The following is a 15,471-nucleotide window of genomic DNA, read 5'->3' as shown; positions in this document are numbered from 1 at the left end:
CAGTCAGAGAAGACACTGCAGTGATGCAGTGATGGGCAGACTATGACTTTTTCCTCCAAGCCAATGCCAGACTAAAGGAGAACAGCTCAGGTTTAACCCTTTCTTCCCCAAAGTTTGAATCCTAAATGGGACCCAGATAGATAGATGTTAGATACATCCTAATATACTCAATGTTAAAATATCAGTGGAGGGAAAAACAAATCCTCAAAAACTGCAGCAAACTGGATACTGTTTCCAAATGCTAATAAGCTCATCATGTAAATAAATCAAGGACATTTCTTCTAGATTGGGCTTCTCAAACAATTCCTGGAGAAGCACAGAGTCTCCTGGCTGTTGCTTCAACCAGTTACTAAAGTAGTGTTCAGCTACTAAAATAGCTAACCAACCAGAATAATTTTATACTCCTCTCCAGGCTATAAATGATGTTACAGGTACTGGCCCTTGAATCACAAGAATATGTCAAGCCATCAATTATAAAAGACCTTACAACAATGATATGTTGGTTTAACTCATGAGGTTAATTGAGTAGTGGAGTGCTCCAGTTGGAACAAACAACAGAAGATATTGCTGTTTTTGCTGATGTTGCATTTCCTTAATGCACTCACAAACCAGCAAGTAAACACACACAGATTTAAATCACATAGTTATGGGGCATCTTCAGTATCCCTCTGAATTTAATCGCTGGCAATGGAAACACAGGCCATAAAGGGTCATCTGTCTCCCAGACAATCCTCTAACCAACACAACAGACTTTCACAAATATCCCACAGACAAGCTGACTGTTAACAGTCATAACACAGCCAGCTGTGCGCCAGAGGCAGGGAAACTGGCAAGCTGTCTGCCCATGAGCTGGTTCAGCATTTATTGTGACATAGGGCCTACACTTCACCACTCCAAACTTTCACTGTTTTTTGAAGCAGTATTCATATTTAGTGAAATAAGCCAAATGGAGACCTTCAAACTAAAAGAATTTAAAACAAAAAACATTTTCTTTATGGTATTGCTGCCCTTAACCCATCTGAAACCAGCAAGAACTTCTTCCCTTTGTAGGGGCTTCTCTGAGCTGGGATGAGTTAAAGATCGATTGAATGATTCTAGTTTCTAGCATAATCCCAAACAGGCAGATTTGAATAGCTCAGATAACCATATAATCCTCTGTGGATGCCCCTTTGTATCTCTAATCAACGTGGGAACTGGTGGGAACAAACTTGTTCCCATTTTTTGTTTGTTTTAAACAAACAAACTTGACTGTGTGGAACTGCCAACTTCAATCGGATTGGGAGCTACTGAATGGAAAATTAAACTTGCGAATCCAGAGTATCCCACAACCTTCAGCGCTTCTTTGTCGGACATCCACACCTCATGTCAATTGTACTGAAGTATCCCCATTAGCAGGGAATTAGCAGACATTGCAGAAGGCTTTCGTTTTCTGTAACCAAGTCTTTAAGCTCCACTTCCCTCAAGTCCTCGATGGCAGCAGTCACGGGACAGCACTTTGAGGAGTGACAAGACTACACCACAGGAAAATGATTCTCACTATCTGCAAATCAAGTTCAGAAGCACCCAATAACCTGCAAACACTCCCCCATAACAAGCTGTTGCTAAAAAATATAACCTTCCCCAATCCAATCAACCACATGCATCAGGCTGACAGCTTCATAACCGATAACAGACAAACACGGTGAAGGGCATGCTACCGACTGCAGAATCTGCTGTATTATACTTTATCTCAGTGTCCTTTAAAAAGCTCCCCGACTTCTGATGCCAGAGTTTTCAAGAAGCGAGCGTTTCAAGCCGTAAATGCTGTGAGGAGACTGAATGCATTTGCAATCTATCCTTCATCATTTGCTTGAAATCTTCAGCCAATACACAGCCTTTCTTTCTTTTTTCTTTTCCAATGCAGCCATTTATTGAAGTATTACATGCATTTTTTTCTTCTTCTCTGCTTTGTGCACTTAAAGGATCTCTGTATATTGTCTGTGGAGCCTACAGAATAGGCACAGAAACAGATTTCACTGGTGCACTAATGTGTCATAATAGCGTACTGGTATTGAAGTTAGAGGGCATGATTTTTTCTTGTACCCCGTATTCTTAGCTGACCAATAAAATTACAATTATAATGATCAATGCGGCAGCCTTTTAGTTATCCGCTGACCTGCAGAACCTGCAAATAGATGCTTGGCCAAATTCAGACCATGCAGCCGAAGTAAGTCTAGATGTGCAGGGCTTGCAGGAAACCAGATGTTGGATCCAAGGCCATGTGCTGCTGTATGTTCTGTTGTGATGTAACTCCTAGTAACATTGTGCATATATTATTATAATTATTCTTGCATGTACTTATTCCTCAACAAATGCCATTAACCATGGCAACACATGTATATTGTATGCCGGTTTGAAAACAATGTAAGTCCCCTTGGATAATGACATATTATGATGTATTTTTTTACTATTATTATAAAATGTCCTGTGCTGGGCTGAGATATGATCAGCGAGGGTTTGGGTTCCACAGAGTCATTGATAGCTGCTGCACTTGGTCACAAAGGGGCAGTAATGGATGCTGACAGCCTTCCTTTTATCTTGTTTTGCTAACCTTGGAATGCATTTCCTTTTTTATACCTTCGTTAAAATGTTGACAGGTCCTATCGGAATTCTGACAGACGGGGGCCACATCATCGCTGTTGACACCTCCAGTCCCCAGGGGGCTGTTGTCATAGCGACTGCAACAACACCGTGGCAGTAGGGGGGCGGGGGTGAATGGAAAAATACACACCCTGGCCAGTGTGGAGATCAAGGACAGTGAATTAAAAAATAAATAAAAGGATGAATACAATAAAAGTAAACATATCGCTAAGAATGGTTCAACCTCTTGAATGACTTGCTTTTCACCCTTGTCCTTGTTGCTCCACACCGCACACACAGAGTCACAATCTCACTCCTTGCATTTCCCCTTATAAGGGAAAATGGGCATCTCCAATACTCAAGTACTGCAGTCCTAAAGCAGAACACAAAATGCTGTCTTCCGTCATCATCCAGGAAACCCTGCATTTTTTCACATTGAAGTTGTGCAATACGTATTGTATTGCTTGGCTTTGCTCCTCTACTTGATGTACGTAACAATAACTTTTTTTCTTCCAGTGGATTCCATTGCACATTTACACATTCTGGACTTTCACAATAAAAACAATAAACTATATAGGCTAATTAAAGGAGCCTTGAGTAACCACTTCTTTCAATGCAGTTATCTCGCTTTGAACATGTGGCATTGGGTCTTCGGTACACAATAACATGCTCTAAAGATGTCCAAAAGAATGTAGTGCAAGAAACCACAAACATGCTTCAAGCTGTAGAAGCATTAATGAGGCAACCAAGCCACGCGGATAATTGCAGAGTAATTAAAGCCTCTCGACACAGTTTTGCATGCTCGCTGCTTACATCTGAATGTCGGCTCTGCTCTCCTGCCCCTTGCAAACTGCTCACAAACTCATTCCAAACTAACTTGAGCGGCTTGAACCCCATCCAAATCAAGCTCTCACTCTAAGTGTAATTAAATGTTCCTCAAAGGAGAAAAAGGGACAAAAAAAGTGGGAGTGTACTTAAGGGATGCAGGTGAAGTGCATTATTAGGAATTTCCCGCACAACTTCAAAAGCTGAATCATTACCCTTTAGAAACACTACAGCAGCAAAGCCTTTTGTGACAAATCTCTTCGGCGCAGGCACCCAGATTTTAATTAATAGCGAAGGTAATTAATGGCAGAGGGCAGACTTGTTCGGTAGAACACCATTTGTGAACAACAAGAAGAAACCACCAGCTGCTTTGAGTGTGCCTAGGAGCAGAGAGGAATGACGGCAGGCGTGGGAGGACAAAAAGCATTTCTGACAGCAACAGCGATGGGGCCGCTTTCTCCTCAATCAACCTTCTAGATCGTGCACAGGGCCATGTGTCGGCCTCAGTCCTTACCTGCAGTGCTTGTGGGACCCTGTCAGGGTCTCGATGACGAAACACTCGCCCTCGTTCAGACAGTAGGCCAGATCCTTGTCGCGGCATGGCTTGAAGTGCTCCGATCGCTCAGGGGGGTACGTGGGGGCTGCTGTGGCAGGGAGAAAGAGAGAGAGGGGACATTAATACTCACCCAAAACCCATCACAGAGCCTGCCTCAGCCAGTGAAGCAGAACACAAGCCACATGTTAGCTGGGCCACAGACAGACCCAGGTATAGACTAGTGGGAAGCAGCAGCAGGAAGACTGACCTGTGTGAAGGTCATTGCACAGAGGACCCAGTCTACTGCCTGTCTCTGCGTGTGTTAGTACCCACTGCCACGCTTGCACGCAACAAGGTTCGTTTCAAGACACTCGACACAGAAACTTAGGAGTGCTCGTCACTTAGATCTTTGATAATCTTGTAAATGACTTTGATTTCAATATTAGTGGGTGAATTGAGACCTTGAATGCTCTGTTGTGTATTGTGTCGCTACATAATGGCGGATGAATCAGTGATATAGATGAAAAGAGGCCCAGGTGACAATGCTGGGGAACATGCATCACAGTGAATAATAAAGGCTTCCCCCCCATCAAAAAACATCTCTTATACCTCAGCCTAGCCTTGGATATGCTTTATATAATGCTGTATCACACATGAAGTCAGTGTCACAGTGTGTCAGGAGAAAAAGAGCACAAAACGAAAAGAAAATGCACTCATTCTCACCAGATCCACTCATTCTTTTTCACTTTCTGAATATCAAAAATAAAAGTCATTACTATAGAATGAGAAAGAAAAAGAGAACAGAACTCGAGCTGTGCATTAAATTAATTGAATTTGACACGTTGAATTGGAAAGGGCAGCTGAGAACTGGCTGGAGCCAAAGATAACCTTGTAGTCCTTCACGCCCCCGTCCTGAAGGTGTTAATTGGCGGATTGTTCCTTTATGAACCGGGGGCCACATGGGGCTCCGGTAAGTGATTCACCTCGGATAGACACCCACACTGTAATTAACAGACCTCTGGCCTATTAGGGGAAGAGAGCTGCCAGTCCTTTAATAACTCCAGTTTCCCCCTATTTTCCGGCCTTGCCTTAGGTGCCAGGGTCACTTTGACAAAGGCAGGCAGACAGGAGCACAAATTAACTATTAGCCACAGCCGCCCTTTAAAAAGGTTAGACAGAGATCCATATACATAGGCATCTAATTAGAAAAAGAGAGCATTCACTCCATTAACTTAACAAAGGGAGTCGCCCCCCAACTCTTGGAATAGTCACTGCATAGTGCAGTACTGGCATTTAAATGACAATTCATTTCCATCCTCTCTTTACTTAAATCACAAGAAGAACATATGTCTGCCGATCCCATGACTCTCATTCCCAGTCCCTTCTGAAAATCAAAGAAAGACGGTCCTACTGCAAGTGTACATGATGCTGCTTTCTCCTGTGATTGGATCATCAATATATCGAGAAATCATTGCACTGAAGCCAGGAGAAGAAAAAAGGAAAAAGAAAAAAAAGCGATTGGAATAACATACATAGAGCAACACTTTCACTAAAACAAAAACCGTGACACAACCCCTGGCTGCTGCATTATCAAAACTGACTGAGAAATTAGACTCTGTGCCAATATCGATCCATTAAAAGTAGACTTCTGTGTGATCTATAGCACCTACTAGTGGTCAGGGGATGGAATTGCTAAATGTCAGGCCTTGGATTGAGGTTCTCTGCTGCAAATTAACAAACAAAATGAGTGACAAAAAGCTGCATTATCCAGGTAAATGGCACAGTTGTACAAATGGACGCACAGGTCTCAATTTATAAGAGCATTGCAACGGATAGCCTCTATCCATGTGATGTAAAATCTGGACCATATTCACACTGTTTCTCCCTGCCAGTCCACTAGGCTGATTGGCAATCTTTAAACATTGCTATCCCCCAAAACCTTCTCTGTCGGCATCTGGACTAGCACCACAGTCTCTCCTTGACAGTGCTACAGCTCTACCCATAAGGCCAGACTGCCTCAGTCTCAGGTCATTAGCTCAGATTCCCAACTACACACTGCTGCTTCTACACTCCCTTTAACCACAGAGACTCACTCCCAGTTACTCACCATCATCAAGGCACAACGTCTTCCTTTTACTCATGCTATATTTTTTGTGTTTGTTTTTTTTCTCTTACCCCTCCCAGTAACTAAGAAATTGTGAGTCAGGCAGGTTTCCCTTCAGCCCAGTCGATATTAGAAATGTTAGGTTAACAAAAGAGGTTCCCTCAGGTGGCATGTAAAAATGTCCTTCAGAAGTGACATTCCCCGAGCTCCCCCCCCACCCGCCTGGTTGATATGAAAGGTCAGGCAGCATTGATTACCTAGCAGCAGGAGTGACAACAGAGAGTCTGAGCACAAGCCTGGTCGCCGCTCTGCCGCTGTCGACTGAGCGCTGCTGCACTGTGACAGGAGGGCCTCTCTTACACAACACCCCACATCAAATCTATGGATCCACTCAATTCGGTGTCTCCCATCTCAGGTGAAACGGCATGCATGCTTTGTTGTTCCTGTTCAGATATCATTTATTTCCCTGGACAGAAACCACGGTAGCAGTTGAAATGGTATAGATATTGACCCCACTTTTCTCTCTTAGTCTGAGTTTTGCCACCTGTAACTATAGGGCCCCATCCCTGTGCTTTTTCGGCTTGCAGTTGCTGTACAACTTTTATGCATTTAAGACACCAGTAGAGTCTACAGAGTACAGAGCAACATCTTGGAAAATCATGACAAAATAAGAGGTCTGGGAGAGATGTTCTTTGAATCCTACAGTACCTACAAGGCAAACCAATTATAAAGACCCGTTCAACAGAACAAATGGTGAATAAACTCTGAAAAGAGAGAAACACCACTAAACTGGTGATATTTTGGCACAGGAGAAAGATTCTGCAACAGAAGCAAAATCATGAAACACCCATTAGCTTCCATTTTCTCTGTTGTTGTTCTATTTTGATGATATAGGCCCAAGGGCATCAAAAGCACAGGGTTAAACAGCCTCTGGAAGAGAGGAATGGATGCCTTTCTGCAGTGAGGTCAAGTCAGAAGGTAATGCTTTACAGTCAGAACAAATCCTGTGCACTTCCTCTATTCTGGTGTTGGCCTCAACCAATCCTTACTCCCAAAACCTGCCTCTTAACATTTACACATGGCATCACCTTGTAGGTACAGGAGATACTCAGGTGTCTTTCCTGTGGTGTTCTGCAAGAATTCACCATGAAGTTGACTAATACAAACAAACTCTAAAAGAAACGGAAGCGGATAAAATGCGTTGAATTTAAAATCACACAAACACAGCTTTTTAATCTTGTAAAACTGTGGAAGTGATTTACACAGAGTGACAAGAACAGTCCTATTCTTTACAGGGTCAGTTGGCTTGTTTATATATTTGCTTGTTTTTGTGCTCTCTCTCTCTCTCTCTCTCTCTCTCTCCACAGCAGGTTGTACGGACTCAGGGGTCATTCGCAATTCCTTGGCACAAAGAGAAGGGCTTTTTTCATCCCCATTCTCGGCAAGCCTATGATTTCACCACATTTCCCAGGCCCATATCCCTGCTGGGAGACTGGCCATCACTCATCACCTGCACACAATAACAGGCAATCACACACAGACAGCGGTGATCAGACGAGAGAATACACACGACACATACATGTGCACATGCTGGCAGACAATCAAAAAAACTATCCTAATAATAATTCAATTGCGTTAACCGGCTGGAAATAGCACACTTATAACAGCTGAACAGACTTGGGCTCCGAAGATCAAGGAAAAAACATTGACACTCACTCTGACAGGCAATCACTTGGATAGATGTCTACATGGAGATATGATCAGGAGGAAGCAAATACACACATGCACTCCATAGCAGCCAATCAAAAACAAAAAGCTGCTGCTTCCCTGCACTTGCACTTTCGAACTCAGTTGTTTATAAAATGGAAAATGCAAAAGCAGTGCAAAAAAACTGGGCTGCACTGATACAATACAAACCCCACCATACTACACAGCAGTGTTTATACAGTTTGTTGCGCAGTGAAATTGACCTGCAGCGGCTAAACGCCACACTACAGCGCTAAACCATCAAATCCCACTTGAAATTCAGATCAATTAAATCCAACCAGTGGACTGAAAGAGATCAATGAAAGCTTAAAGTGAGGGCAGCAGGTGCAGAGGGGTAGTGCAACACTGCACTGCAAACTGCAACAACACAAAAAAGCTCCCCGCACATTCTAATTGCTGGAGCTGGCTTCAGAAATACTTAACATATGAAAAAACGATGGAAAAAGAGAGAGAGAGACAGTTGGAAATGAACTGGACCTTTGCACTGCCAATTTAAAACCTTGTCCCCACAAACTGGATTTATTGCCCGACCTCCAAACATCACTCTAAAAGCAAATCAAATCACTGAAAGTGCACTGCACGGCCCTGCACTGCAACGACTAGCCAACGCAAGAGAGAGGCGGCATGCTTGTCAAGCGGGACTGCTGCAATGCAGATGTTTCACCTAAGTGTGAGAGAAGCGTTGCATGTGCCCGTCTCTGTGCCCGCTGCACCCGCCTCCTAAAACACACAAAAACGATCCCTGTGTGCCGTCGGCCCGTCTGCTAATACACGCTAGTAAAACGCCTGCGAGCCGGAGATAGGTAGCTCCTCTGAATGGCCTGTCTGTCCCGACTTCATCATGGCAAAAATCCCCTTTCAACATTTCAGATGCTCCAAAAACAAGGCTTACATCTGGCAGATGGCTTTGCTTCTGTGTATTCGAATATGATCCCGGCCAGTGATGACAGTCCCGCTGTTCTTCAGCCTTGCGTGCCTAGACAGTGCCAGGCCGGCCAAGCCTCTGCTAATATTCCCATCTACAGTGAGGGAAAAAAGTATTTGATCCCCTGCTGATTTTGTACGTTTGCCCGCTGACAAAGGAATGATCAGTCTATAATTTTAATGGTAGGTGTATTTTAACAGTGAGAGACAGAATAACAACAAAAAAATCCAGAAAAACGCATTTCAAAAAAGTTATACATTGATTTGCATGGTAATGAGGGAAATAAGTATTTGACCCCTTCGACTTAGTACTTGGTGGCAAAACCCTTGTTGGCAATCACAGAGGTCAGACGTTTCTTGTAGTTGGCCACCAGGTTTGCACACATCTCAGGAGGGATTTTGTCCCACTCCTCTTTGCAGATCCTCTCCAAGTCATTAAGGTTTCGAGGCTGACGTTTGGCAACTCGAACCTTCAGCTCCCTCCACAGATTTTCTATGGGATTAAGGTCTGGAGACTGGCTAGGCCACTCCAGGACCTTAATGTGCTTCTTCTTGAGCCACTCCTTTGTTGCCTTGGCTGTGTGTTTTGGGTCATTGTCATGCTGGAATACCCATCCACGACCCATTTTCAATGCCCTGGCTGAGGGAAGGAGGTTCTCACCCAAGATTTGACGGTACATGGCCCCGTCCATCGTCCCTTTGATGCGGTGCAGTTGTCCTGTCCCCTTAGCAGAAAAACACCCCCAGAGCATAATGTTTCCACCTCCATGTTTGACGGTGGGGATGGTGTTCTTGGGGTCATTCCTCCTCCTCCAAACACAGCAAGTTGAGTTGATGCCAAAGAGCTCGATTTTGGTCTCATCTGACCACAACACTTTCACCCAGTTCTCCTCTGAATCATTCAGATGTTCATTGGCAAACTTCAGACGGGCCTGTACATGTGCTTTCTTGAGCAGGGGAACCTTGCGGGCGCTGCAGGATTTCAGTCCTAGGCGTAGTGTGTTACCAATTGTTTTCTTGGTGACTATGGTCCCAGCTGCCTTGAGATCATTAACATGATCCTCCCGTGTAGTTCTGGGCTGATTCCTCACCGTTCTCATGATCATTGAAACTCCACGAGGTGAGATCTTGCATGGAGACTGACAGTTATTTTGTGTTTCTTCCATTTGGGAATAATTGCACCAACTGTTGTCACCTTCTCACTAAGCTGCTTGGCGATGGTCTTGTAGCCCATTCCAGCCTTGTGTAGGTCTACAATCTTGTCCCTGACATCCTTGGACAGCTCTTTGGTCTTGGCCATGGTGGAGAGTTTGGAATCTGATTGATTGATTGCTTCTGTGGACAGGTGTCTTTTATACAGGTAACGAGCTGAGATTAGGAGCACTCCCTTTAAGAGAGTTCTCCTAATCTCAGCTCGTTACCTGTATAAAAGACACCTGGGAACCAGAAATCTTGCTGATTGATAGGGGATCAAATACTTATTTCCCTCATTAACATGCAAATCAATGTATAACTTTTTTGAAATGCATTTTTCTGGATTTTTTTGCTGTTATTCTGTCTCTCACTGTTAAAATACACCTACCATTAAAATTATAGACTGATCATTTCTTTGTCAGTGGGCAAACGTACAAAATCAGCAGGGGATCAAATACTTTTTTCCTTCACTGTATATGCTGACATTATCCTCATCTGTTTTGCCGATGATCATTGACACACCTATCCTCTTAGAACGGTTTATATACAGACTGACAAGAACATTCATCCGCAAAGCACCTGCATTGCCTCGCGCTACATCAGTATGATGGCCAGCGTGGCATGAGAGAGATCAGGAAAATGTGCTTTGTAAATGTAATTTGGAAAAAAAAAAAAAGAAAAAAAAGACATTTTTATAATTGAATTTCGTGGTATAATGGACTGTGTTTGATGCAGCCATGAGTCTAATTAACCCCTGTGACTCTGCCACATGCGGAGTGGTCCAGTGTTCAGTGTCACCATGTCCTTTAAAGTTGGATGACAGGAAAGACAAGGGGACTGACTAATCAGCTAGGCAGAAACCTCTTAATGAAAATAAAGCGTCTAGGCAATTTGAAGATGAGATTATGGATGTGTTGATCTAAGACGCTCACATTGAGGGATGAAACGGGTTAAAGATCTTGCACAAAAAGTGTGCAGTGAATTTTGAATTCTGCCATGTCTTCGGTTCAAGAAGATTCATGATTTCTAAACTTAATTACAAATCCGAACTTGGAGATAAAGTTAAAAGTTGAATGCTGGGTGTTGCGTATCACCTCTGCACTGTCACACAGGACGTCCTGGTGTAGGTTCTGGAAAAAGGTCAGTCCATTTCCAATTCAGTGCATAAATGGGTGTTAATTGTGCTTAATGGTGAAAATATAAAGTGCATTTCAAAATATGAAATACAAACAACAAACAGACAGGTAAATACAACACTTCAGCATCTAAAACACAGGATAAATGTCTCCCCCTGAACCCTGTAACAAACCTCACTCACTTCCTTACATACTTTAAGCCCCTACCCATTTCCTGTAGTCGATTCCCTTCCTTCTTATTATAATGTAACCATTATTTCCCACAGGTCTGCACTCCCTAAAGCAGTATCCTCCTGCAGGATTGTGTTTCCAGGCCATAGTCCTGTAATGCCCTCATCCCACTGACCTTGCCTTAGACGTGATTCAACAGTACGAACCTAATCAAAAGCACCTCATGCTTGCGGTGTCACCAAGATACATATTAAATTGCTTGTTTTGTCATTTTTCTCCTGTAATGTACCTGTCTACTTTGCCATCTGTATGCTGCAGTAATGAGCCTCTTTGCTTTGTTATCAGAGCACTCTTATGATGTATCCAGTTGCTTCTTACAGCACCTCTGCTTCCACCAGCCCCTCGATCTCCAGCAAAGCCCGTCTCTACTGTCGCAGAGCTGCCTGTATAACTGAGCGGCCTCCATTACTCATCTCCCGTCCTCTGTTCCCTAAAGCAGAACAGCTTTTATCACTGTACTCTGGCATTTAAACAGCCAGTGTTGACACCACAAGTCTCACTTTGTGGTCTCCATCTCTTGCAATGTATAATTACTGGATTCTGCTTAGCCAGTCTATACTGGTACTGTAACCTTAGTATTTTTAACAGTGGATAGAATAATTAGAATTATGAAATGGTGCAAACCAGGAAACAGTCGAATACCAAATAAATCAAAAACACTTCCCACTTTAAGTTACAAGTAGACGTTTTAATAAAAGGTAATAATCCATTCAAAATTAAAGCAAAAGCTGTCATTTCATAACTTTTTTTTTTTTTTGGGCAATCAAAAATAAGATGCAATTCTCAGTGTGAAAAAGCAACAGGAAGTATGCATATTTGAATATAACCATCAGCAGAGTCTCAGTATTTTCTCTCAGGCTTTATTCTGTGCATGTTATTAGAGTTGGGAAATTAACAGAGAAAAATGTACTTCCAGTGTAAAAATGAAATTAAGAACAATAGCAAAGCCCTTACTCTCTAATATAAAGCAAATATTTTAGCTGACTTTATTATTTTCATTTGATTGAATGTGCGTAGAAAGCAGACACATTGTAATAAAAGGTTCTGCATTTTGGAATCTGATGTTTCTTCCATGATTGCTCTATAAAATAAGACACTAAGTGCACTTTGTAACGAAAAACACTAAAATAACTAAAAGTGAATTTCAGATTCAAAGGTGGGGATGGGCAATTATGCAAACATGGGTGTTTACTTGGCAGAAGCCAGTAAATAACACGGAGATCAATATTTGTATTTTATCTATTTTTTGTTAGAAAAAATGAGACCAAAATCAATCAGGAGTCATTTCAATATTGACATCTGGAGCTAAAGGCAATATCTGAATGACGATGACAGATCGCTACCTTTTCAAAATAGATTTCTGTGCTGCATGTATTAGAGTTTGTATCATTGGTGCCTTGCAAGCATTTCAAGAATGTCAAGTGCCCGATGCCTCCAGAGTCATAAGGTTTTAAGAAGAGAATGACATTTGGCCCATTATTGATTGGTTGATAGGAGCTTACAAGACCCAATAACCCCCTCAAACAGTTTGTTAAACATCCTAGTGAAGATGCTGGAGACTGGTGACAACCATTACTCCATTCTTCCTCCCATTTTTAAGAGCATTAGTTGTTGAATCGCAAAGGCAACACATAATCCAATAGACATGTTGTTCACCCAGAGAAGATCTTTCAGCTGAGTAGACCAGCTTGGCCACTGAGCTATTTCCCCTTACAAAGTAGTTTTTTTCAGACTGCATGGCAAAACAATATTGCCACAAATCCGGTGACCACACACTCCTGCTTTAAATATGACACACAAATCAGCATAAGGGGAGAAAGAGACTTGGTAACCATGGGTACACGTCCATTCACTTCCAGACACACTCTCTTAGAGCTGGGAAATTAACTTTTAATGAATTCTGCTGGCACAGAGAATTACGTGATTGCATTACAGCCTTGAGTGGCGACTGAATGAATCGACTATGCCAGGGAGTCCCTATACTGCTGTAGCCTCCTTTTAAACAAGCTGGTGAAGCTTTCTTATTGGACAGCGAAGAAACAAACTTCCATTGAGAAACATTTCTGTCAGTCTGTCTCCATTACTAGTGTAATATTGCAGTTACAAAGTAGAGATAAACAGCAGTGTGGAGTGGTGGTCTCCTGGACTCCTGGGCGGAGAATTGTGGGTTCAATCCCAGGTGTGGGACGCTGCTGCTATACCCTCAAGCAAGGTACTGTACCTAGATTGCTCCAGTAAAAACCCAGTGTAAATGGGTAATTATTATAAAAAATAAAGAATGTGATATATTGTAACAGTGTGAAGTCACTCTGGATAAGCGTGTTTGTGAAGACATATAATAATGCACAGAGAAGTGTATCTTTTCAATGTATAACAGCATTAGAATGCTCCAGTCTTCTGTTTGTGCTGCCTTTCTTCCATCATTCAATCATTCAACCATTCGGTTGAATGCACCTACTGAAGATTATTTTAAGACCTTCCACTGCTGGTGATGTAAAAAGGACTGGACTGAAAGCACGGCAAACACATACCACTTGAGACATGGAGAGAAAGTCTCAAATTGTGCAATTAATCATATAGCTGCACCAGTGAGGTAAGGGAGAGCTACCAGAGAACAAAGCCAGGCATAGCAGGCCCTCCAGGACGTTTGACACCCATGATGTTCTCAACGGGGAGCTGAGAGGAATGAGGAGATTAAAAAGGTAAAAAACAAAACAAAACAAAAAACAAGATGTTTACAATAAATGTGGGTCACTTTTTGGTTGGTTCTGGTTTGCTGTTCTCAAGAGAAACCTCAAGGTGTGAGGAAATAGCAAGGCGTCTCAACTCAATTCCTGAGGGGTCACAGTGTCATCTGGCGGCCACTCCACCCCCTCTCTTAATTATTTAACTAATGATTTCGCTCATTAGGAGGTGAAATGTAGCACTTAGCTGGTTCTCCCGTAGTTTCATAAAGTCGCCCATTTGATCGAACACTATTCTGCGGTAAGTGCTTTTCGCACTCCCCGTTTAGCTGCGCAGACAAGAATCAAAATTTATCCCACAAAAAATGAATTAGAGAAAAAAATGAATCCAATTCAAATGTGATTACCATCATCACTCACATGTCAATACACAATGCACCTTATTTTGCCATAAATCAACATCAATACTCCACTATAAACCTGAGGCTCAGACAAGGCAATTTTGCTTAATGAAGTAATGAATACATCAATCAATAATTTGGGGTTTCAGGGATTAGCTGCAGTTTGTGTTATTGGTGTATTTTATAGCATCTGATTGATCTCAGGGTAATACTAGCTATGTCCCCCAGGACTAATCCACCCCTTTCCGCTCATAAATAGAAACTGGACATTAATTCTTAACCGTAACACACCACCTTCTTACTTGCAATATAGATTACCATCAGCAATCTAAAATGGCAGATTTCTGTAATCCAAATAATTGTGTTGTCTATGATCAAATGAGACCTGCTTCAAATTAAATGTCTGTAATGAAGCAAGCCCTCATTTGGAACGGTCCCCCGGTGATAAGGATTGAATGCAGCGGGTGCAGAGATAACAAATCTGTCTTGTTTATGTTTAATTCACATGCGCTCAATCGCGAGGGACCAACACATTCCGTTCATTCCAGATTAAGATGAATTCCGTGGCCCTGTCTCGGCCCCGAGATGGATTCATTACTTGCCCGTGCATTATCCTACACAAAATCATAGTGAATTGATGACACTTTCATTTACCATCACAGAGCTAACAATAGACAGGGTCCCTTGGTTTTTATTTCTATTTTTGATCGATCTGCCTGCCTTTTCACATATTTGAAGCCGGTGCAGTTTCTTAATTAAGCTCAAGAGAAAGCCATTACTAGCGGGACAAGTTCAATTGTCTTTGCTCCGCAGCCTCTATGAGTCCTTTTGGTTATAATGAACTCAGAGAGGAGATGGCCACTTCATGCATTAATAAGTTAATCGCTCATCTCTGATCCTATTTAAACAACGTTATTCATACAATAACTTATCGTACAACGCTATTCATAGCATAACTAAGTCATTTCTCAAACTATTTGCAAATGTAAGTTATTCACATAGCTATTTTATCAATCCATTTCTAAATAGTGCATGCTTTTAACCGATAGAG

General features: G+C 42.3%; 1 protein-coding gene across 1 annotated transcript in view; it reads right to left on the bottom strand.

Moving 5' to 3' along the window:
- Positions 1 to 15,471, bottom strand: part of LOC136715880 (pro-neuregulin-3, membrane-bound isoform) — a 292,007-nt gene that overhangs the window by 119,751 nt on the left and 156,785 nt on the right. The window contains exon 2 of the mRNA XM_066693280.1: positions 3,959 to 4,088. Coding sequence (XP_066549377.1) covers positions 3,959 to 4,088 — 130 coding nt within the window. The remainder of the gene's footprint in view (positions 1 to 3,958; positions 4,089 to 15,471) is intronic.

Source organism: Amia ocellicauda, chromosome 20, assembly GCF_036373705.1.
Source record: "Amia ocellicauda isolate fAmiCal2 chromosome 20, fAmiCal2.hap1, whole genome shotgun sequence".
NCBI classification, from domain to species: Eukaryota; Metazoa; Chordata; class Actinopteri; order Amiiformes; family Amiidae; genus Amia; species Amia ocellicauda.
Note: the sequence above shows the minus strand (reverse complement) of the source record. Positions and strands in the feature narration are given on the sequence as shown.